Genomic DNA, 25,984 nt, shown 5'->3' with positions numbered 1-25,984 from the left:
AGGGATATACTGGCACGGTGTTGTTAGGCCTGAGAAGCCAGGGTTTAGGGATATATTCACATGGTGTTGTTAGGCCTGAGAAGCCAGGGTTTAGGGATATACTGGCATGGTGTTGTTAGGCCTGAGAAGCCAGGGTTTAGGGATATACTGACACTGTGTTGTTAGGCCTGAGAAGCCAGGGTTTAGGGATATACTGGCACGGTGTTGTTAGGCCTGAGAAGCCAGGGTTTAGGGATATATTCACATGGTGTTGTTAGGCCTGAGAAGCCAGGGTTTAGGGATATACTGACACTGTGTTGTTAGGCCTGAGAAGCCAGGGTTTAGGGATATACTGACACTGTGTTGTTAGGCCTGAGAAGCCAGGGTTTAGGGATATACTGGCATGGTGTTGTTAGGCCTGAGAAGCCAGGGTTTAGGGATATATTCACATGGTGTTGTTAGGCCTGAGAAGCCAGGGTTTAGGGATATACTGGCATGGTGTTGTTAGGCCTGAGAAGCCAGGGTTTAGGGATATACTGACACTGTGTTGTTAGGCCTGAGAAGCCAGGGTTTAGGGATATACTGACACTGTGTTGTTAGGCCTGAGAAGCCAGGGTTTAGGGATATACTGGCACGGTGTTGTTAGGCCTGAGAAGCCAGGGTTTAGGGATATATTCACATGGTGTTGTTAGGCCTGAGAAGCCAGGGTTTAGGGATATACTGGCATGGTGTTGTTAGGCCTGAGAAGCCAGGGTTTAGGGATATACTGACACTGTGTTGTTAGGCCTGAGAAGCCAGGGTTTAGGGATATATTCACACGGTGTTGTTAGGCCTGAGAAGCCAGGGTTTAGGGATATACTGACACTGTGTTGTTAGGCCTGAGAAGCCAGGGTTTAGGGATATATTCACACGGTGTTGTTAGGCCTGAGAAGCCGGTGTTTAAGGATATATTCACATGGTGTTGTTAGATTAATTTATTCATACTATTTCATCCTTCCATGAGATATAGTCCCGACACAATTCTAGGGTTGCTACCCGAGCCGGCTGGTCGTTCGTTCTATCGGTTCGGTTACCAGAGACGAGACCCAGTCGTTGAATCTTTTAGTTCTGTATCTATGGACGAGACCCAGTCGTTCAGTCTTTTTGTTCTGTATCTATGGACGAGACCCAGTCGTTCAGTCTTTTAGTTCTGTGTCAATGGACAGTCGTTTGTTCTAGATGTTCCATTGCCATACTGACTGGCAACGTTCTTATCCCTTGCTTGCTAGCTAGCCAACTACGGCTAATTTACAGTCACGTCAAACAGTGCAGACAGAATAACAGCAAAGTAGCTGCATTTGCGTAAACTGATTTCTAGTGGCATTTTATTTGTATACATCCATAACAATGAGATAGTGAGGCGTCTGGACACTGTTGTTCAGAGGAGCTAGCCAACAGCACAGGCAACAACACAGGCAACAACACAGGCAACAACACAGGCAACAACACAGCCAACAACACAGCCAACAACACAATCACTACAAACTGAAGCTGGAAAGACTGAAAAACTAGCTGCACTTCATTTCACTTGATCTTTTTTCAATTGACATTTCTTCGTATACATCCATAAAAATGATGCGGATTCATGATTTCCACTGGTTAAGAAATGCTGCCTGACTGTCTGTCTCATCCCGACTCCTGACACATTCATTACTATGGGACAGATGGAGATCCAATTTGAATATTGAAACAATGTTGCAAATGTCAGAGAGACAAAGTTTTATACAAACGTCCACTGTTGAAAACTACATTTTAGTCTAAAAGAAATGAGAGATAATGTCTCGATGCTTTTTATAGTGGAGATCAAGATTGATTGTACTACTTAGTGATGTGCTGATGTGGGAGTCTCTCTCCCCCCCCCCCCCCAGCCGGACACTCCAAAAAGGAACGTAGTGTGATTGGTCAGGAAGTCCCAGGAAGGAGGTGTGATTGGTCAGGAAGTCCCAGGAAGGAGGTGTGATTGGTCAGGAAGTCCCAGGAAGGAGGTGTGATTGGTCAGGAAGTCCCAGGAAGGAGGTGTGATTGGTCAGGAAGTCCCAGGAAGGAGGTGTGATTGGTCAGGGAGCGCCAGGAAGTGGTGCCGTATTGGCCAGGGGGAAATCCCCCAGCCTGACACTGTCACACCCTGACCTTCATAGTTATCTTTCTTTTCTTTATTATCTTGGTTAGGTCAGGGTGTGACAAGGGTGGTGTATGTGTTTTTGTACTGTCTAGGGGTTTTGTATGTTTATGGGGGGCGTTTTCCTATCTAGGTGTTTTTTGTACGTCTATGGTTGCCTACATTGTTTCTCAATTAGAGGCAGCTGTCTATCGTTGTCTCTGATTGGGAACCATATTTAGGCAGCCATATTCTGTGGGTATTTTGTGGGTGATTGTTCCTGTGTTCCTGTGTTTAGTGTTCACGCTACGGGACTCTATCGTCTTCGTTCCTTTTTTGTCGGTTTGGTGTTTTTGTTCGGTGTTTAAGTTTTAAATATGGATTATCCCGCTGCATCTTGGTCCTCCTCTCTTTCACCCGAAGACAGTCGTTACAGACACGTCCCAGGAAGGAGGTGTGATTGGTCAGGAAGTCCCAGGAAGGAGGTGTGATTGGTCAGGAAGTCCCAGGAAGAAGGTGTGATTGGTCAGGGAGCCCCAGGAAGAAGGTGTGATTGGTCAGGAAGTCCCAGGAAGGAGGTGTGATTGGTCAGGGAGCCCCAGGAAGTTGTGCCGTATTGGTCATGGTCAGGGGGAATCCCCCAGCCTGACGCTCCCCGGGAACGTAGTATGATTGGTCAGGAAGTCCCAGGAAGGAGGTGTGATTGGTCAAGGAGCCCCAGGAAGTTGTGCGTATTGGTCATGGTCAGGGGGAATCCCCCAGCCTGACGCTCCCCAGAAACATAGTATGATTGGTCAGGAAGTCCCAGGAAGGAGGTGTGATTGGTCAGGGAGCCCCAGGAAGTTGTGCCGTATTGGTCATGGTCAGGGGGAATCCCCCAGCCTGACGCTCCCCAGGAACGTAGTATGATTGGTCATGCTGATCAGCGTGTCATCATAGACCATCCTGATGGAGATCCTTTGTCCCGCCCTCAGCAGGCTGACCCCCGCCGTGTAGCACGTGTTGAACTTCCTCTGCCCAGTCTCCATGCTGCAGGTACAACGCAGGAAGGGGGTGGAGTCTACCATCACCTCGTAGCTGGCAATGTCCGTGAAGTTGAGATAGTACACCTGGTGAACAGATGGAGAAGGAGAGAGAGAAGATGAATATATCTGGCAGAGGTAGGGGAGGAAGAGGAGAGAGGGTCAGGAAGAGGAGGAAGAGGAGAGAGGGTCAGGTAGAGGAGGAAGAGGAGAGAGGGTCAGGAAGAGGAAGAAGGGGAGAGAGGGTCAGGTAGAGGAGGAAGAGGAGAGAGGGTCAGGTAGAGGAGGAAGAGGGTCAGGTAGAGGAGGAAGAGGAGAGAGGGTCAGGTAGGGGAGGGGAGGAAGAGGAGAGAGGGTCAGGTAGAGGAGGAAGAGGAGAGAGGGTCAGGTAGAGGAGGAAGAGGAGAGAGGGTCAGGTAGAGGAGGAAGAGGAGAGAGGGTCAGGAAGAGGAGGAAGAGGAGAGAGGGTCAGGAAGAGGAGGAAGAGGAGAGAGGGTCAGGTAGAGGAGGAAGAGGAGAGAGGGTCAGGTAGAGGAAGAGGGTCAGGAAGAGGAGGAAGAGGAGAGAGGGTCAGGTAGAGGAGGAAGAGGAGAGAGGGTCAGGTAGAGGAGGAAGAGGAGAGAGGGTCAGGAAGAGGAGGAAGAGGAGAGAGGGTCAGGTAGAGGAGGAAGAGGAGAGAGGGTCAGGTAGAGGAGGAAGAGGAGAGAGGGTCAGGTAGAGGAGGAAGAGGAGAGAGGGTCAGGTAGAGGAGGAAGAGGAGAGAGGGTCAGGTAGAGGAGGAAGAGGAGAGAGGGTCAGGAAGAGGAGGAAGAGGAGAGAGGGTCAGGTAGAGGAGGAAGAGGAGAGAGGGTCAGGTAGAGGAGGAAGAGGAGAGAGGGTCAGGTAGAGGAGGAAGAGGAGAGAGGGTCAGGTAGAGGAGGAAGAGGAGAGAGGGTCAGGTAGAGGAGGAAGAGGAGAGAGGGTCAGGAAGAGGAGGAAGAGGAGAGAGGGTCAGGAAGAGGAGGAAGAGGAGAGAGGGTCAGGTAGAGGAGGAAGAGGAGAAAGGGTCAGGAAGAGGAGGAAGAGGAGAGAGGGTCAGGTAGAGGAGGAAGAGGAGAGAGGGTCAGGTAGAGGAGGAAGAGGAGAGAGGGTCAGGAAGAGGAGGAAGAGGAGAGGGTCCGGTAGAGGAGGAAGAGGAGAGAGGGTCAGGTAGAGGAGGAAGAGGAGAGAGGGTCAGGTAGAGGAGGAAGAGGAGAGAGGGTCAGGAAGAGGAGAGGGTCAGGAAGAGGAGGAAGAGGGTCAGAGTAAGTGGATAGTACACCTGGGGGGAGGTATCATCATCACACACATACACAAAACATTAAGAAAACCTTCCAAAGATTGAGTTGCACTCCCTTTTCCCTTTTGCCCACAGAACAGCATCAATTCATCAGGCATGGACTCTACAAGGTACAGTGCCTTGCGAAAGTATTCGGCCCCCTTGAACTTTGCGACCTTTTGCCACATTTCAGGCTTCAAACATAAAGATATAAAACTGTATTTTTTTGTGAAGAATCAACAACAAGTGGGACACAATCATGAAGTGGAACGACATTTATTGGATATTTCAAACAAATCCAAAACTGAACATTTGGGCGTGCAAAATTATTCAGCCCCTTTACTTTGAGTGCAGCAAACTCTCTCCAGAAGTTCAGTGAGGATCTCTGAATGATCCAATGTTGACCTAAATGACTAATGATGATAAATACAATCCACCTGTGTGTAATCAAGTCTCCGTATAAATGCACCTGCACTGTGATAGTCTCAGAGGTCCGTTAAAAGCGCAGAGAGCATCATGAAGAACAAGGAACACACCAGGCAGGTCCGAGATACTGTTGTGAAGAAGTTTAAAGCCGTATTTGGATACAAAAAGATTTCCCAAGCTTTAAAGATCCCAAGGAGCACTGTGCAAGCGATAATATTGAAATGGAAGGAGTATCAGACCACTGCAAATCTACCAAGACCTGGCCGTCCCTCTAAACTTTCAGCTCATACAAGGAGAAGACTGATCAGAGATGCAGCCAAGAGGCCCATGATCACTCTGGATGAACTGCAGAGATCTACAGCTGAGGTGGGAGACTCTGTCCATAGGACAACAATCAGTCGTATATTGCACAAATCTGGCCTTTATGGAAGAGTGGCAAGAAAGCAATTTCTTAAAGATGTCCATAAAAAGTGTTGTTTAAAGTTTGCCACAAGCCACCTGGGAGACACACCAAACATGTGGAAGAAGGTGCTCTGGTCAGATGAAACCAAAATTGAACTTTTTGGCAACAATGCAAAACGTTATGTTTGGCGTAAAAGCAACACAGCTCATCACCCTGAACTCAACATCCCCACTGTCAAACATGGTGGTGGCAGCATCATGGTTTGGGCCTGCTTTTCTTCAGCAGGGACAGGGAAGATGGTTCAAATTGATGGGAAGATGGATGGAGCCAAATACAGGACCATTCTGGAAGAAAACCTGATGGAGTCTGCAAAAGACCTGAGACTGGGACGGAGATTTGTCTTCCAACAAGACAATGATCCCAAACATAAAGCAAAATCTACAATGGAATGGTTCAAAAATAAACATATCCAGGTGTTAGAATGGCCAAGTCAAAGTCCAGACCTGAATCCAATCGAGAATCTGTGGAAAGAACTGAAAACTGCTGTTCACAAATGTTCTCCATCCAACCTCACTGAGCTCGAGCTGTTTTGCAAGGAGGAATGGGAAAAAATGTCAGTCTCTCGATGTGCAAAACTGATAGAGACATACCCCAAGCGACTTACAGCTGTAATCACAGCAAAAGGTGGCGCTACAAAGTATTAACTTAAGGGGGCTGAATAATTTTGCACGCCCAATATTTCAGCTTTTGATTTGTTAAAAAAGTTTGAAATATCCAATAAATGTCGTTCCACTTCATGATTGTGTCCCACTTGTTGTTGATTCTTCACAAAAAAATACAGTTTTATATCTTTATGTTTGAAGCCTGAAATGTGGCAAAAGGTCGCAAAGTTCAAGGGGGCCGAATACTTTCGCAAGGCACTGTATACAGGAATGCTGGCCCATGTTGACTCCAAGGCTTCCCACAGTTGTGTCAAGTTGACTGGATGTCCTTTGGGTGGTGGACACATGGAAAACTGTTGAGGGTGAAAAACCCAGCAGTGTTGCAGTTCATGACACTCAAACCGGTGCGCCTGGCACCTACTACCATACCCTGTTCAAAAGGCACCTACATTTTTGGTCTTGCCAATTCACTCTCTGAATGGCACACAGACACAATCCATGTCTCAAGGCTTAAAAATGTGTCTTTAACCTGTCTCCTCCCCTTCAGCTACACTGAATGAAGTGGATTTAACAAGTGACACCAATAAGGGATCGTAGCTTTCACCTGGTCAGTTTATGTCATGGAAAGAGAAGGTGTTCTCAATATTTTGTAAACTCACTGTACGCACCCCCCCCCCCCACACACACACACACACCACACACACAGCTGCTACAGCTCAGTCTATTGCCTTGTACCACTGCACATTGAATCGGTACTGGTACTCCCTCTGTACAGTGCATTCGGAAAGTATTCAGACCCCTTGACTTTCTACAACTTTTAGTTACGTTAAATCCTTATTCTAAAATTGATTAAAAAATAAATAATCCTCATCAGTCTACACACAATACCCCATAATGACATCACAATACCCCATAATGACATCACAATACCCCATAATGACATCACAATACCCCATAATGACATCACAATACCCCATAATGACATCACAATACCCCATAATGACAAAGTGAAACGTAAAAAAAAACAAAAACATTTTTAAACATTTACTACAAATAAAAAACAGAATGACCTCATTTACATAAGTATTCAGACCCTTATGAGACTCGAAATACAGCTCAGGTGCATCCTGTTTCCATTGATCATCATTGAGATGTTTCTACAACTTGATTGGAGTCCACCTGCGGTCAATTCAACTGATTGGACATGATATGGAAAGGCACACACCTGTCTATATAAGGTCCCACAGTTGGCAGTACATGTCAGAGCAAAAACCAAGCCATGAGGTCGAAGGAATTGTCCGTAGAGCCCGGAGACAGGATTGTGTTGAAGCACCGATCTGGGGAAGGGGACCAAAACGTTTCTGCAGCATTGAAGGTCTCCAAGAACACCATGGCCTCCATCATTCTGAAATGGAAGACGTCTGGTACCATCCAGACTCTTCCTAGAGCTGGCCGGCCGGGCCAAACTGAGCAATCATGGTAGAAGGGCCTTGGTCAGGGAGGCGACCAAGAATCCAATGGTCACTCTGACAGAGCTCCAGAGTTCCTCTGTGGAGATGAGAGAACCTTCCAGAAGGACAACCATCTCTGCAGCACTCCACCAATCAGGCCTTTATGGTAGAGTGGCCAGACAGAACTCCTCAGTAAAAGGCACATGACAGCCTGCTTGGAATTTGCCAAAAGGCACCTGAAGACTCATAAACATGACTCTCTGGTCTGATGAAACCAAGATTAAACTCTTTGACCTGAATGCCAAGCGTCACGTCTGGAGGAAACCTGGCACCATCTCTACGGTGAAGCATGGTGGTGGCAGCATCAGGCTGTGGGGATGTTTTTCAGTGGCAGGGACTGAGAGACTAGTCAGGATCGAGGCAAAGATGAACAGAGCAAATTACAGAGAGATCCTTGTTGAAAACTTTCTCCAGAGCACTCAGGACCTCAGACTGGGGTGAAGGTTCACCTTCCAGCAGGACAACAACCCTAAGCACACAGCCAAGACAACGCAGGAGTGGCTTTGGGACAAGTCTCTGAATGTCCTTGAGTGGTCCAGCCGGAGCCCGGACTTGAACCCGATCGAACGTCTCTGGAGAGACCTGAAAATAGCTGTGCAGCAACACTCCCCATCCAACCTGACAGAGCTCAAATACAGGTGTGCCAAGCTTGTAGCGTCATACCCAAGAAGACTTGATGCTGTAATCGCTGCCAAAGGTGCTTCAACAAAGTGCTGAGTAAAGGGCCCTGAATGCCAAGCGGACTTTTTTAAAGTAAAAATTTCTAAAAATGTGTTTTTGCTTTGTCATATGGGGTATGGTGATGTCATTATGGAGTATTGGGATGTCATTATGGGGTATTGTGATGTCATTATGGGGTATTGTGATGTCATTATGGGGTATTGTGTATAAATTGATGAGAGGAAAAAAACTATTTAATCAATTTTAGAATAAGACAGTAACGTAGCAAAATGTATATAGCTGTGTTATTTTCTACTTCCTGTATATAGCCATGTTATTTTCTACTTCCTGTATATAGCCATGTTATTTTCTACTTCCTGTATATAGCCATGTTATTTTCTACTTCCTGTATATAGCCGTGTTATTTTCTACTTCCTGTATATAGCCATGTTATTTTCTACTTTCTGTATATAGCCATGTTATTTTCTACTTCCTGTATATAGCCGTGTTATTTTCTACTTCCTGTATATAGCCGTGTTATTTTCTACTCTGTATATAGCCATGTTATTTTCTACTTCCTGTATATAGCCATGTTATTTTCTACTCTGTATATAGCCATGTTATTTTCTACTTCCGGTATATAGCCATGCTATTTTCTACTCTGTATATAGCCACGTTATTTTCTACTTCCTGTATATAGCCATGTTATTTTCTACTTCCTGTATATAGCCGTGTTATTTTCTACTTCCTGTATATAGCCGTGTTATATTTACTCATTATTAGTTATTCCTTGTGTCACTATTTATCTTGAACTCTGCATTTTTGGAAAAGGACCCATAAGTAAGCATTTCACTGTTAGTCTACACCTGTTGTTTACCAATCATGTGACAAATGAAATTGTCATATTAGTACAGTTGTAGTGTTACTATAGTAGTTGTAGTATTACTGTAGTATTTGTAGTATTACAGTTGTAGTATTACTATAGTATAGTTGTGGTATTATTGTTGTACAGTTGTAGTATTACTACAGTACAGTTGTAGCATTACTGTAGTATTACTATATATAAAATAGGTAGAGACTGTAGTAGTACTTAGTAATGTAGTATTATTGTAGTAGTCACTACTCACTTCTACCTGACTATATATGAAGTAGGTAGAGACTGTAGTAGTATATAGTAATGTAAATCAATAGTATTAATGTAGTAGTCACTACTCACTTCTACCTGACTATATATGAAGTAGGTAGAGACTGTAGTAGTATATAGTATTAGTAATGTAAAGTCGTAGTATTATTGTAGTAGTCACTACTCACTTCTACCTGACTATATATGAAGTAGATGCCGTCCAGTAGGACCTCCAGTTGTCCGGAGCGAGAGTGCATCTTGAAGACACGGTGGTGGATCGACACCATCTTCCAGTTCCTCAAGACACCTTCAGACAGGTCTAGACAAAGACATCAATCAATCAATCAATCAATCAACCAATCAATCAATCATCGTGGGTGAAAGGCAGTCAAAGCAACCAGAGTAAACACCCAGAGCACCTCTGAACAGGAGTAAATGTACACCTACAGTATTGAACGTAGATAATACCATGCAAAAGGTTATCTACAATGGACACTTACCTTCCTTAACCTGAATGGTGGTTTCCTGTCCTTGTAGATGAACCACAGCAGGCTGCAACACACATCACATACAGTACATCTAGTCAGTCTTTAGGAGCTCATCCTACCCTCAACCTTTCATACAGTTTAGTAGAACAAGAAGAGCTTGTAGATGCACCACAGCAGGCTGCAACACACATCACATACATCTAGAAGGTCTTTAGGAGCACAGCATTACTCCCAACCTTCATCGTTGTTCGGTACAATAATAAGTTATGTAATAATGTGTTGTAAAAATGGTTGTTCAAAGATGAGATACTCTACCTGGAAGTCTCTTGTTTTGGTTTTATCGACGAATCCTGTAACAGATAGAATCAGATCCTGGATCAGTCCCTAACCTTTAACTTTGTCCCAAATGGCACCCTATTCCCTTACATTTGACCGGGGCCCAACAAAAGTAATGCACTCCATAGGGTTCCTTTTGGGACCCCTGACCCCAACTTCAGGCAGGAGAACAGAGTGATCTAAACTAGGGCTGTGGCGGCCATGTTGTCAGCAGGGGAAGGCCAATCAAATAACTGGTCGGTCTCATGGGTAAGTTACCGTTAATTACCATAAACACATTCAGCATCTCCTGGCTTCCACACAGACTACAAGACACCAATGCAGACCTTTGGAGCATCGACTTTGTTTTTTTTAGAAAAGTCTAATAAATCCATGTAATATAGCCTACACCTTCACAATAAATCCATGTAATATAGCCTACACCTTCACAAAAATCCATGTAATATAGCCTACCTACACCATCACAATAAAACCATGTAATATAGTCTACACCATCACAATAAATCCATGTAATATAGTCTACACCATCACAATAAATCCATGTAATATAGTCTACACCATCACAATAAATCCATGTAATATAGCCTACCTACACCATCACAATAAATCCATGTAATATAGTCTACACCTTCACAATAAATCCATGTAATATAGTCTACACCTTCACAATAAATCCATGTAATATAGTCTACCTACACCATCACAATAAATCCATGTAATATAGTCTACACCTTCACAATAAATCCATGTAATATAGTCTACCTACACCATCACAATAAATCCATGTAATATAGTCTACACCTTCACAAAAATCCATGTAATATAGCCTACACCTTCACAAAAATCCATGTAATATAGCCTACACCTTCACAATAAATCCATGTAATATAGTCTACACCTTCACAATAAACCCATGTAATATAGTCTACACCTTCACAATAAATCCATGTAATATAGTCTACCTACACCATCACAATAAATCCATGTAATATAACAGGTAATATACATCATTCACAAGAGATAATATATATCATTCACAACAGATAATATATCATTCACAACAGATAATACATCATTCACAAGAGATAATATATCATTCACAAGAGATAATATATCATTCACAAGAGATAATATATATAATTCATAACAGATAATATATATCATTCACAAGAGATAATATATCATAATAATATATCATTAGCCTATCAAGTGGCTAATATTGTTACCCATCAGCCTATTCTTGATTTAATCTTGTCTTTACATATACAAAATAATATATGTGTGAAATTAGTTTTGATTTAGAATGGACCATCATCATGCACCTGTATCAAAACAGGGACAGGGGGAAAAAATACATCGATGCTCTTAACCCTCCTGTTGTGTTCGTTTCATGTGAATTAATTCTGTGTTTCCGGTCCAAAATGACCACCCTATTATAGCTGATTATAAATCCATAATAATACACATATTATCACCTAATGTTGTGTTAGATCTTTTTATCAACTTAAATTCTTGTGAACATTACAAGTTTTGAACTTCTATTTGCTATTGATGGCCTGTAGGCCTCATTGAGTTAAAAAAAACTAATGTATGGATTATTTTGACTATAACAAATACTCAGATGAAACATATTGTGAGATTTATCACAAAACTACTTTGTGTCATAGTTTAATAACAAGGACTCTCTCCTCCTCACCAGTGTCATGATCAAACATATGATCAAGAGCCTCACATACAGTATATCGTTTGGTGATGCCACAGAAGGCCTCAAAAAGATTTTATATTCCAGAGCTGTGAGAAAAGTTCTATATATTATTGAAACAATGATGCGATTGTTTGTGAGAATCTCAACAGGTGTGGTTACCATGGGGGAAAGATTCTATTGGGGAAAGGTTCCTGTGGGGGTTGCCATGGAAACTGTACTGCTGGTAGTACTGGAGGACTGGAGTAGGGCTGCTATAGGGAATAGGGTGCCATTTGGGGGACAGCCATAATATATGAGTGACCAATATGCTGTCTAGATCTATTATCTCATCCTTACCTGCCGCTCCCGTCAGCCCGGGGGGCCCCTGTGCTCCGGGGCGACCAGGAGGTCCAGCGGGGCCCACAGCGTTACTACCAGGAATACCAGGGATACCAGGAATACCTGGAGGCCCCTGGGGGCCTGGGGAACCAGGTGGACCGGGGGAGCCCTGAGCTCCAGGAGGAGACCTCTTCCTTCCTGGGGCACATGGACACACAGAAATACATAATTAGTATCATTTCTATTGTTATACGAAAGGATATCTGGTGCCTAAAGTCAACTGACTGATAACTAATGTCTACAGATCAACTAAGGCAGAGTTTCAACAAAACAGGTAGTCTGAGTCTCATTAAGTCCATGAACGTTATCTGGGCACCATGAACTCAGTGCTTTACAGGAGGCTCAGAGGAGGAAACATCACAGGAGGCTCAGAGGAGGAAACATCACAGGAGGCTCAGTGGAGGAAACATTACAGGAGGCTCAGAGGAGGAAACATTACAGGAGACTCAGAGGAAACATTACAGGAGGCTCATAGGAGGAAGCATTACAGGAGGCTCATAGGAGGAAACATTACAGGAGAAAACATTACAGGAGGCTCATAGGAGGAAACATTACAGGAGACTCAGAGGAGGAAACATTACAGGAGACTCGGGGGAGGAAACATTACAGGAGGCTCATGGGAGGACACATTACAGGAGACTCAGAGGAGGAAACATTACAGGAGGCTCATAGGAGGAAACATTACAGGAGGCTCATAGGAGGAAACATTACAGGAGGCTCATAGGAGGAAACATTACAGGAGGCTCAGAGGAGGAAACATTACAGGAGGCTCATAGGAGGAAACATTACAGGAGGCTCATAGGAGGAAACATTACAGGAGGCTCAGAGGAGGAAACATTATAGGAGACTCAGAGGAGGAAACATTACAGGAGACTCAGAGGAGGAAACATTACAGGAGACTCAGAGGAGGAAACATTACAGGAGGCTCAGAGGAGGAAACATTAAAGGACTCAGAGGAGCAAACATTACAAGAGGCTCATATGAGGAAACATTACAGGAGGCTCAGAGGAAGAAACATTACAGGAAATCACCTTTCTTTCTTCTTTCCGTTTCTTTCCGTTTCTCAGTTGATTCTGAAAGACAAACAGAAACAAGTGTTTAATCTAGTCTCGATGGTGGACTGAACACCAGGTATCAGATATCTACAACAACAATATACAACCTCTACCTCCCTGAATACAGTAACACTACAACCTCTACCTCCCTGAATACAGTAACACTACAACCTCTACCTCCCTGAATACAACAACCTCTACCTCCCTGAATACAGTAACACTACAACCTCTACTTCCCTGAATACTACAACCTCTTCCTCCCTGAATACAGTAACACTACAACCTCTACCTCCCTGAATACAGTAACACTACAACCTCTTCCTCCCTGAATACAGTAACACTACAACCTCTACTTCCCTGAATACAGTAACATTACAACCTCTCACTCCCTGAATACAGTAACACTACAACCTCCCTGAATACAACAACCTCTACCTCCCTGAATACAGTAACACTACAACCTCTACCTCCCTGAATACAGTAACACTACAACCTCCCTGAATACAACAACCTCTACCTCCCTGAATACAGTAAAACTACAACCTCTACTTCCCTGAATACAGTAACACTACAACCTCTCCCTCCCTGAATACAGTAACACTACAACCTCTACTTCCCTGAATACAGTAACACTACAACCTCTACCTCCCTGAATACAACAACCTCTACCTCCCTGAATACAGTAACACTACAACCTCTACCTCCCTGAATACAGTAACACTACAACCTCTACCTCCCTGAATACAGTAACACTACAACCTCTACCTCCCTGAATACAGTAACACTACAACCTCTACCTCCTTGAATACAGTAACACTACAACCTCCCTGAATACAACAACCTCTCCCTCCCTGAATACAGTAACACTACAACCTCTACTTCCCTGAATACAGTAACACTACAACCTCTCCCTCCCTGAATACAGTAACACTACAACCTCTACTTCCCTGAATACAGTAACACTACAACCTCTCCCTCCCTGAATACAGTAACACTACAAACTCTACTTCCCTGAATACAGTAACACTACAACCTCTACTGTATTCAACATTAATAAGCAGAACATGGGGTATGTGTGGCGGTATATCAGTGTATTGAGCTCTGTGGTGTGTATTGCGCTTTGCGGTGTGTGTGTGTGTCTGTGGTGTGTGCGTGTGTCTATCTGTGGTGTGTGTGTCTATCTGTGGTGTGTGTGTATTGTGCTCTGTGGTGTGTATTGCGCTCTGTGGTGTGTGTGTGTGTGTATCTGCGGTGTGTGTGTGTATTCCAGTAATTTCTAAGTGTGGTTTCACCTCCAGCCTGAAGCGTTCTTAGACCAGATCAGGCTGTGTGTGTATGTGTGTCTGCGGTGTGTGTGTGTCTGCGGTGTGTGTGTGTCTGCGGTGTGTGTGTGTGTGCGTCTGCGGTGTGTGTGTAGGGCTGCAGTGGATCATTAGAGATCTTCCTGCCAAAACACTGTCCATTGAATTAGCCTCAGATGGGGAATGTAGCTAGATGAAAGTGTGTGTATTAATTCACACATGGTAGAAAGGCATCACCAGCCTTGTGTGTGTGTGTGTGTGTGTTGGTGGGTGTGTGTGTGTGTTTGAGTGTTGGTGGGTGGGTGTGTGTGGGTGTGTGGGTGTTTGAGTGTTGGTGGATGTGTGTGTGTGTGTGTTTGAGTGTTGGTGGATGTGTGTGTGTGTTTGAGTGTTGGTGGATGTGTGTGTGTGTTTGAGTGTTGGTGGACGTGTGTGTGTGTGTTTGAGTGTTGGTGAATGTGTGTGTGTGTGTGTGTGTTTGAGTGTGTGTGTGTGTGTGTGTGTTTGAGTGTGTGTGTGTGTGTTTGAGTGTGTGTGTGTGTGTGTTTGAGTGTGTGTGTGTGTGTGTGTGTGTGTGTGTTTGAGTGTGTGTGTTTGAATGTTGGTGTGTGTGTGGGTGTGTGTGTGTGTTTGAGTGTTGGTGGGTGTGCTGCTGAACAGTGTGAAACAGCCGTCTGCCTGTCCCCGTGTTCACCACGTCATTACAACTACCAAGGCCGTTTAAGCCTTACCATGAGAACATCACAGACATGTGGCCAGCGTCTCTCCCCTGTTCCTCACGTGTCTCTTCCTCCAATCTCCCCCCTCTTCCTTCCTACGAGGACGTACCAGGGGGGGGGGGGGGCTGTCTCAGAGGACGTACCAGGGGGGCTGTCTCAGAGGACGTACCAGGGGGGGCTGTCTCAGAGGACGTACCAGGGTGGGGGCGGTCTCAGAGGACGTACCGGGGGGGCTGTCTCAGAGGACGTACCGGGGGGGGGCTGTCTCAGAGGACGTACCAGGGGGGGCTGTCTCAGAGGACGTACCAGGGGGGGGCTGTCTCAGAGGACGTACCAGGGGGGGGGCTGTCTCAGAGGACGTACCAGGGGGGGGCTGTCTCAGAGGACGTACCAGGGGGGGGCTGTCTCAGAGGACGTACCAGGGGGGGGCTGTCTCAGAGGACGTACCAGGGGGGGCTGTCTCAGAGGACGTACCAGGGGGGGGCTGTCTCAGAAGACGTACCAGGGGGGGCTGTCTCAGAGGACGTACCAGGGGGGGGCTGTCTCAGAAGACGTACCAGGGGGGGGCTGTCTCAGAGGACGTACCAGGGGGGGCTGTCTCAGAGGACGTACCAGGGGGGGGCTGTCTCAGAGGACGTACCAGGGGGGGGCTGTCTCAGAGGACGTACCAGGGGGGGGCTGTCTCAGAGGACGTACCAGGGGGGGGCTGTCTCAGAGGACGTACCAGGGGGGGCTGTCTCAGAGGACGTACCAGGGGGGGCTGTCTCAGAGGACGTGGCAGGGGGGGGCTGTCTCAGAGGACGTACCAGGGGGGGCTGTCTCAGAGGACGTACCAGGGGGGGGCTGTCTCAGAGGACGTACCAGGGGGGGGCTGTCTCAGAGGACGTACCAGGGGGGGGCTGTCTCAGAGGACGTACCAGGGGGGGGCTGTCTCAGAGGACGTACCAGGGGGGGCTGTCTCAGAGGACGTACCAGGGGGGGGCTGTCTCAGAGGACGTACCAGGGGGGGGCTGTCTCAGAGGACGTACCAGGGGGGGCTGTCTCAGAGGACGTACCAGGGGGGGCTGTCTCAGAGGACGTACCAGGGGGGGCTGTCTCAGAGGACGTACCAGGGGGGGGCTGTCTCAGAGGACGTAGCAGGTTTTGACGTATTGATGTGTTTCATTCATTTCACTGATTTAGAACCTCCATCTTCAGTGTGTCACAGCTTTTGTTCTCGATGTTTAGAATGTGAGCTATGCAAATAAAAACAAGCCTGGGGTCTTTGAAGATGTCGGTCTCCGGGAGTAACACGTGTGTGTACACACACACACACACACACACACCTCAGAGGCTGAGACTACAAAAGGATTTGTGTGTGTGTTGAGGGCAAGGAGAGCAGGGGTCTGGTAGTGGTTAATGGTTAGAGGTTAGAGGTTAGTGGTTAGAGGTTAGTGGTTAGTGGTTAGAGGTTAGTGGTTAGAGATAAGTGGTTAGAGGTTAGTGGTTAGAGATTAGTGGTTAGAGGTTAATGGTTAGTGGTTAGAGGTTAATGGTTAGAGGTTAGAGGTTAGTGGTTAATGGTTAGTGGTTAGTGGTTAGTGGTTAATGGTTAGAGGTTAGAGATAAGTGGTTAGAGGTTAGTGGTTAGAGGTTAGTGGTTAGAGATAAGTGGTTAGAGGTTAGTGGTTAGAGGTTAGAGGTTAATGGTTAGTGGTTAGTGGCTAGAGGTTAGAGGTTAGTGGTTAATGGTTAGAGGTTAGTGGTTAGAGATTAGTGGTTAGTGGTTAGAGGTTAGTGGTTAGAGATAAGTGGTTAGAGGTTAATGGTTAGAGGTTAGTGGTTAGAGGTTAGTGGTTAGAGGTTAGTGGTTAATGGTTAGTGGTTAGTGTCTCTCAGTTTTACAGATTGATGGTGAATGTCCATAAGGTGAGCTTTTTCTGCTAATTTAAACCCAATAACTGAGCTTCCCCCAAGTAATCAGTCAGCTCCCTGTAATCAGTCTAAAGGAATGTCCTGTAAATCACCAGTCTAAAGGAATGTCCTGTAATCACCAGTCTAAAGGAATGTCCTGTAATCACCAGTCTAAAGGAATGTCCTGTAATCACCAGTCTAAAGGAATGTCCTGTAATCACCAGTCTAAAGGAATGTCCTGTAATCACCAGTCTAAAGGAATGTCCTGTAATCACCAGTCTAAAGGAATGTCCTGTAATCACCTAATGATCCTAGTGGGACATTATGTAGATTCTCTGATCCCGAATACCTAGTGGGACATTATGTAGATTCTCTGATCCTGAATACCTAGTGGGACATTATGTAGATTCTCTGATCCTGAATACCTAGTGGGACATTATGTAGATTCTCTGATCCTGAATACCTAGTGGGACATTATGTAGATTCTCTGATCCTGAATACCTAGTGGGACATTATGTAGATTCTTTAGAGATGGTAAAATTACACCACGAGTCACGCTCAAATCGGGGCGAAATCCTAATTTCCCTTGTTACACATCTACGTGATAATCAATCCAACGCAGGAACACCGTCACCTCTGACACCTTCACGGTGGAGCAGTACTAAAAATATATTCCACAAAACGGTGGCAAACCACAAACAAACTGTCGCCAACAATTGTGTAAAAGATCATAATTGGGCTGCCGTTGTCAGTCATTGTCATGCTGTTTAGCTACCAACAGATAACTCCTAGCTAAAACAGACAGCACTCTGGGTTAGGGGTAGGACGCCTCAGTGGACAAATCTACCAGCTAGTAGATCTATTATACACAGAGGGTAAATCCCAAATGGCACCCTATTCCCTATATAGTACACTACTTTAGACCAGAGCCCTATTCCCTATATAGTACACTACTTTAGACCAGAGCCCTATTCCCTATATAGTACACTACTTTAGACCAGAGCCCTATTCCCTATATAGTACACTACTTTAGACCAGAGCCCTATTCCCTATATAGTACACTACTTTAGACCAGAGCCCTATTCCCTATATAGTACACTACTTTAGACCAGGGCCCATAGGGAAAAGGGTGTCATTTGGGTCACACAGATAAATAACCAACAAGACAACTAACTAAAGGCAGGTGCTGCGGCTGAGAGTAATGTCCCCCTGCTGACTACTGTGAGGTCCATGTTCATCTTGGACCATTCGCAAAAACGGGGCCAGACCCTAATTTCCTGACGACTGACCTTCAAACAGAGAGACGACTGACCTTCAAACTGAGAGACGACTGACCTTCAAACAGAGACATTATGAGTTGTTCTGTAGCTGACCCTGCCTAGCTAGCTTCAGGGGACAGGCTCTGTGGCTGACCCTAGCTAGCTTCCGGAGACAGGCTCTGTAGCTGACCCTGCCTGTCTAGCTAGCTTCAGGAGACAGGCTCTGTAGCTGACTCTGCCTGTCTAGCTAGCTTCAGGAGACAGGCTCTGTAGCTGACTCTGCCTGTCTAGCTAGCTTCAGGAGACAGGCTCTGTAGCTGACTCTGCCTGTCTAGCTAGCTTCAGGAGACAGGCTCTGTAGCTGACTCTGCCTGTCTAGCTAGCTTCAGGAGACAGGCTCTGTAGCTGACTCTGCCTGTCTGTCTGTGTGTTCAGCCTGATAATCAAATTTGTGTGTGTGTGTGTGTGTGTGTGTGTGTGTGTGCAGGATGGAATACACAGTTGAAACATGAACACTGTGTAGTTGGTTGAGCTAAAGCCCATACCTGAGTCAGATTGTTTCCTTGGGCTCCGTTTGGCTCTATGAATACTGCTGCTGTCCCCTGGGGCTGTGGGGGGTCTGGTGGGGTGGCCATCCGGCTGTCTATGAATACTGCTGCTGTCCCCTGGGGCTGTGGGGGGTCTGGTGGGGTGGCCATCCAGCTGTCTATGAATACTGCTGCTGTCCCCTGAGGCTGTGGGGGGTCTGGTGGGGTGGCCATCCAGCTGTCTGGGGATACTGCTGCTGTCCCCTGGGGCTGTGGGGGGTCTGGTGGGGTGGCCATCCGGCTGTCTGTGGAGCAACCTCTCCTGTTAAAACAGAATCAGAACACTGCTCAGGATAGCAATATTTAAGCCTACCCCTGTTAAAAGTAGACTGTCTTTTGAAGACTTCCTTAGTCAGTCACATGTTGTCATGTTACCATGACATGGTAATAAATCAAGTCATCAAATCAAAATGTATTTGTCACACACTTCGTAGACAACAGGTGTAAAACAGTGAAATGATTACTTATGAGTCCTTTCCCCAAAACGCAAAAGTTAAAGAAAAGATACAAAATAAAACATTGAAATAATGACAACAGGAATAAATACACAAATAAAATAAATCTGTAAAAAATAACATGGCTATATACAGGAAGTAGAAAATAACACAGCTATATACAGGAAGTAGAAAATAACACAGCTATATACAGGAAGTAGAAAATAACACAGCTATATACAGGAAGTAGAAAATAACACAGCTATATACAGGAAGTAGAAAATAACACGGCTATATACAGGAAGTAGAAAATAACACGGCTATATACAGGAAGTAGAAAATAACACGGCTATATACAGGAAGTAGAAAATAACATCGCTATATACAGGAAGTAGAAAATAACACGGCTATATACAGGAAGTAGAAAATAACACGGCTATATACAGGAAGTAGAAAATAACACGGCCATATACAGGAAGTAGAGTACTGTCAGCATTGTACTGCCCTGTATTATACAGTACAGTACTGTATATATTATGTAATACATGCTACCCAGCTGGCCCTACATTAACTAAGACATGCTACCCAGCTGACCCTACATTAACTAAGACATGCTACCCAGCTGGCCCTACATTAACTAAGACATGCTACCCAGCTGGCCCTACATTAACTAAGACATGCTAACTGACTGGCCCTACATTAACTAAGACATGCTAACAAGCTGGCCCTACATTAACTAAGACATGCTAACTGACTGGCCCTACATTAACTAAGACATGCTAACAAGCTGGCCCTACATTAACTAAGACATGCTACCCAGCTGGCCCTACATTAACTAAGACATGCTACCTGACTGGCCCTACATTAACTAAGACATGCTACCTGACTGGCCCTACATTAACTAAGACATGCTACCTGACTGGCCCTACATTAACTAAGACATGCTAACAAGCTGGCCCTACATTAACTAAGACATGCTACCTGACTGGCCCTACATTAACTAAGACATGCTACCCAGCTGGCCCTACATTAACTAAGACATGCTACCTGACTGGCCCTACATTAACTAAGACATGCTAACTGACTGGCCCTACATTAACTAAGACATGCTACCTGACTGGCCCTACATTAACTAAGACATGCTACCCAGCTGACCCTACATTAACTAAGACATGCTAACTGACTGGCCCTACATTAACTAAGACATGCTACCCAGCTGGCCCTACATTAACTAAGACATGCTACCCAGCTGGCCCTACTTTAACTAAGACATGCTACCTGACTGGCCCTACATTAACTAAGACATGCTAACTGACTGGCCCTACATTAACTAAGACATGCTAACAAGCTGGCCCTACATTAACTAAGACATGCTAACAAGCTGGCCCTACATTAACTAAGACATTCTACCTGACTGGCCCTACATTAACTAAGACATGCTAACAAGCTGGCCCTACATTAACTAAGACATGCTAACAAGCTGGCCCTACATTAACTAAGACATTCTACCTGACTGGCCCTACATTAACTAAGACATGCTAACAAGCTGGCCCTACATTAACTAAGACATGCTAACTGACTGGCCCTACATTAACTAAGACATGCTAACAAGCTGGCCCTACATTAACTAAGACATGCTAACTGACTGGCCCTACATTAACTAAGACATGCTAACAAGCTGGCCCTACATTAACTAAGACATGCTAACAAGCTGGCCCTACATTAACTAAGACATGCTAACAAGCTGGCCCTACATTAACTAAGACATGCTAACTGACTGGCCCTACATTAACTAAGACATGCTAACAAGCTGGCCCTACATTAACTAAGACATGCTAACAAGCTGGCCCTACATTAACTAAGACATTCTACCTGACTGGCCCTACATTAACTAAGACATGCTAACAAGCTGGCCCTACATTAACTAAGACATGCTAACTGACTGGCCCTACATTAACTAAGACATGCTAACAAGCTGGCCCTACATTAACTAAGACATGCTAACTGACTGGCCCTACATTAACTAAGACATGCTAACAAGCTGGCCCTACATTAACTAAGACATGCTAACAAGCTGGCCCTACATTAACTAAGACATTCTACCTGACTGGCCCTACATTAACTAAGACATGCTAACAAGCTGGCCCTACATTAACTAAGACATGCTAACAAGCTGGCCCTACATTAACTAAGACATTCTACCTGACTGGCCCTACATTAACTAAGACATGCTACCCAGCTGGCCCTACATTAACTAAGACATGCTAACAAGCTGGCCCTACATTAACTAAGACATTCTACCTGACTGGCCCTACATTAACTAAGACATGCTACCCAGCTGGCCCTACATTAACTAAGACATGCTAACAAGCTGGCCCTACATTAACTAAGACATGCTAACAAGCTGGCCCTACATTAACTAAGACATGCTACCCAGCTGGCCCTACATTAACTAAGACATGCTAACAAGCTGGCCCTACATTAACTAAGACATGCTAACAAGCTGGCCCTACATTAACTAAGACATTCTACCTGACTGGCCCTACATTAACTAAGACATGCTACCCAGCTGGCCCTACATTAACTAAGACATGCTAACAAGCTGGCCCTACATTAACTAAGACATTCTACCTGACTGGCCCTACATTAACTAAGACATGCTACCCAGCTGGCCCTACATTAACTAAGACATGCTAACAAGCTGGCCCTACATTAACTAAGACATGCTACCCAGCTGGCCCTACATTAACTAAGACATGCTAACAAGCTGGCCCTACATTAACTAAGACATGCTACCCAGCTGGCCCTACATTAACTAAGACATGCTAACAAGCTGGCCCTACATTAACTAAGACATGCTACCCAGCTGGCCCTACATTAACTAAGACATGCTGTAGTAAACTACTAAGGCATGCAGCATTACAACATTTTGGAATGTATGTGCTAACCAGAGGGACAACCTTTCATCTGAGCAGGAGGGGAGAAAATATATCTTCAAAGCTGGAGCAAGTGTCTAAAAGCTAACAAGTACTGCGGTATGGCTTTGGTGGTGCGGCGCACACACACAACCACATACACACAAACAGACACACACACACACACACACTGGTGGTATGCTGCGCTCCATCCCTCCAACACATGCTCCTGTTTCTACCACTATGTAAACTGTGGCCTCAGTAATCAGCCGTGTTGAATACAGACATGTGGAGGAACAGCATACAGTACAGCCTAGTGAATATGTACAGCTGCGGTGCTCTGTCTCATCATGGCCTGCACCTCGCTGTCCTCACAGAGACAGCATCACCAGCTGGGTGACATAAAAGGCCTGTTCCACTCAGGGCCCTCAGGAGGGAAAGCCCCATAGCCTGTTCCACTCAGGGCCATCTGGAGGGAAAGCCCCATAGCCTGTTCCACTCAGGGCCATCGGGAGGGAAAGCCCCATAGCATGTTCCACTCAGGGCCCTCAGGAGGGAAAGCCCCATAGCCTGTTCCACTCAGGGCCATCAGGAGGGAAAGCCCCATAGCCTGTTCCACTCAGGGCCCTCGGGAGGGAATGTCCCATAGCCTGTTCCACTCAGGGCCATCAGGAGGGAAAGCCCCATAGCCTGTTCCACTCAGGGCCCTCAGGGGGGAAAGCCCCATAGCCTGTTCAACTCAGGACCCTCAGGAGGGAAAGCCCCATAGCCTGTTCCACTCAGGGCCCTCAGGAGGGAAAGCCCCATAGCCTGTTCCACTCAGGGCCCTCAGGAGGGAAAGCCCCATAGCCTGTTCCACTCAGGGCCCTCAGGAGGGAAAGCCCCATAGCCTGTTCCACTCAGGGCCCTCAGGAGGGAAAGCCCCATAGCCTGTTCCACTCAGGGCCCTCAGGAGGGAAAGCCCCATAGCCTGTTCCACTCAGGGCCCTCAGGAGGGAAAGACCCATAGCCTGTTCCACTCAGGGCCCTCAGGAGGGAAAGCCCCATAGCCTGTTCCACTCAGGGCCCTCAGGAGGGAAAGCCCAATAGCCTGTTCCACTCAGGGCAACATACAGCCCCAGTCTCTGATTGACTGATCACAGCATTCATCACCCTCTGTAGGAACAGAATGAACACATATCATATCACGGGCCTGGACCTCAACGTGTCTAAGAGCATGAGTGCTGATCTGGGGGGAGGGGTTCTATTGTGGAATGGTGAGCAACATCAGAACAAAATTAACACAGATCAGATGTGACAATAAATGCAGGACTACACATTCAGCCGGAGGCTCTGCACCTGCTGGCTACACGATGACCACATCATCTTTCCACCCAACTCTGCCTCACCTTCCCCCTCTCCTGTTCTACCTATCCTCTTCTGTTCTACCTCTCCTCCCCTCTCCTGTTCTACCTCTCCTCTCCTCCCCTCTCCTGTTCTACCTCTCCTCCCCTCTTCTGTTCTACCTCTCCTCCCCTCTTCTGTTCTACCTCTCCTCCCCTCTTCTGTTCTACCTCTCCTCCCCTCTGCATCCCCCTGCATCCCCCTCCTCTCCTCCCCTCCCTGTTCTACCTCTCCTCCCCTCTCCTGTTCTACCTCTCCTCCCCTCTCCTGTTCTACCTCTCCTCCCCTCTCCTGTTCTACCTCTCCTCTCCTGTTCTACCTCTCCTCCCCTCTCCTGTTCTACCTCTCCTCCCCTCTCCTGTTCTACCTCTCCTCCCCTCTCCTGTTCTACCTCTCCTCCCCTCTCCTGTTCTACCTCTCCTCCCCTGTTCTACCTCTCCTCTCCTCTCCTGTTCTACCTCTCCTCCCCTCTCCTGTTCTACCTCTCCTCCCCTCCCCTCTCCTGTTCTACCTCTCCTCCCCTCCCCTGTTCTACCTCTCCTCCCCTCTCCTGTTCTACCTCTCCTCTCTGTGAGTCAAGGTGTAGTTCAGCAAAGAAGCCATGAACACCTGTTTTTCTTAAAATTCACGGTTTCTGTTAGAGTAGGCTACTCAAAGCTACACAGCTCTGATCAATGACTTCCAGCTCATTCACACACCTCAGTTACCGGGGAACAGACCTGATCAATGAATTCCAGCTCATTCACACACCTCAGTTACCGGGGAACAGGTTAATAAACAACACAAGTGCATCGCTGCATACTTAAAAAACTACGTTTCAGAACTGTAGACTACAGATGACTGGTCTGATCCAGAGCTAGGCCAAAATTATTCAAATGCTAAAATGGAAACGAAATAGGCTCATGACTAAGTATTGTAAATAGAAGCAGTTCTGATGTATCACATGTTTGGGGAGAGAAAGAGTGCATGTGTGGTTGCTATGGATTCTGTACCACTCTTATGTTTTGATTACCTCGTGACCCTGTGCCCGGGCGCCGGGGTCCATCACACGGTGATCGGAGGGGATCAACGGGTCGGTCACATCCGTTCCACCGAGGGTCAACTTTTCGTCCACTCCTCTCCGCTGAGAAATCTCCCGCTTCACTTCGGACCGGAGATCCAGGTAGCACAGCAGCGTGATAACGTGCAGAGACAGAGACAAAATAAAGAAGCCGAGGAAAACCACACTGATGTTGCTCACTCTGCTACTTCTTCTGTTGTGGGTTTTGCACGTATTGATGCACGTGCATGACGACGGTGATCCGGTCAACAACACTTTGTCCGGAAAATCGTCAATCGAACCATCGCATGCCATTATCACACAAAGTGTCAGGGAGTTGCGTTGGTTTATCTAGGCATAATCAGCACGTTGGTTCCACCGCTACTCACGAGACTTGATCCTCATGCCAACATAGTAACTACGATACTACAAACTCCGGTCAGTGCAAACTGCACGCGTCTCTCGTAGTGACACAAAAGGTCGGAGTACTGAGGACCACGCCTTCGGAGTATCTGATTGGTTCCCGTTGTGGTTCCCCTTTCTGACTCCGCCCACATGTTGTTTGACGGAAGCTGCCACCAACCCCGAGACCGAGGCTGATCTGTGATCAGTTTGCCATTTTTCCTACTACCAATGGTTAATGTTTGGCGTTGTGGAGAGTGTGAACTGATCCTATAAAGGCAAACGCTAAAGTTGAAGAAACAGGTATGGCTCTGGTATCTACAGGACTTTAGCGACATCTGCTGGACAATGGTCTCTCCGGCAACTAATGTGATGTGCATTGATTATGCACTATTTTCATGCAGGAAGCAGTATTATCTATCTGATCACCCCAAAATACTTCACCTCCCTCTTCTATATGCTATAAATATTATAACCCTGCATAGTCCTGACCGTACTCAACATGGGTGACCAACTATTCATTTTTAGTAGGCCAGGTAGGATCAACCTGATCCAAGCCATATAGCCTAGCGGTTAGAGCGTTGGGCCAGTAATAGAAAAGTCACTAGTTTGAATCCCCAAGCCGACAAGGTGAAATGTCGTCCGACGTGCCCGTGAGCAAGGCACTTCAACCTAATTGCTCCAGGATCGCCGTGGATAATGTCAGAGCCCGGCTGTGATCTCACTGGATCGCCGTGGATAATGTCAGAGCCCGGCTGTGATCTCACTGGATCGCCGTGGATAATGTCAGAGCCCGGCTGTGATCTCACTGGATCGCCGTGGATAATGTCAGAGCCCGGCTGTGATCTCACTGGATCGCCGTGGATAATG

The 25,984-nt window shown here is 46.2% G+C and overlaps 1 protein-coding gene across 2 annotated transcripts; it reads right to left on the bottom strand.

Annotated features, from left to right (window-relative positions):
- Positions 1–1,326: 1,326 nt before the first annotated feature.
- Positions 1,327–25,199, bottom strand: LOC109883791 (ectodysplasin-A). 2 transcript variants are annotated; one of them, XM_031798432.1, is made up of 8 exons: positions 24,686–25,199; positions 18,900–19,203; positions 13,159–13,200; positions 12,086–12,265; positions 10,024–10,058; positions 9,721–9,772; positions 9,409–9,539; positions 1,327–3,225 (listed from the first exon to the last, which is right to left on the bottom strand). In XM_031798432.1, exons 1-8 carry the CDS (start codon positions 25,025–25,027, stop codon positions 2,980–2,982), a joined length of 1,332 nt encoding a protein of 443 aa, XP_031654292.1. In that variant the 5' UTR covers positions 25,028–25,199; the 3' UTR covers positions 1,327–2,979. The 2 variants fall into 2 exon arrangements, with proteins under 2 accessions (XP_031654292.1, XP_031654293.1); XM_031798433.1 differs by having other exon boundaries at positions 9,415–9,539.
- Between the last annotated feature and the right edge of the window lie 785 nt (positions 25,200–25,984).

Source organism: Oncorhynchus kisutch, linkage group LG19, assembly GCF_002021735.2.
Source record: "Oncorhynchus kisutch isolate 150728-3 linkage group LG19, Okis_V2, whole genome shotgun sequence".
Taxonomy (NCBI): domain Eukaryota; kingdom Metazoa; phylum Chordata; class Actinopteri; order Salmoniformes; family Salmonidae; genus Oncorhynchus; species Oncorhynchus kisutch.
The sequence above is the reverse complement of the archived record's forward strand: the minus strand, read 5'-3'. Positions and strand labels throughout refer to the sequence as shown.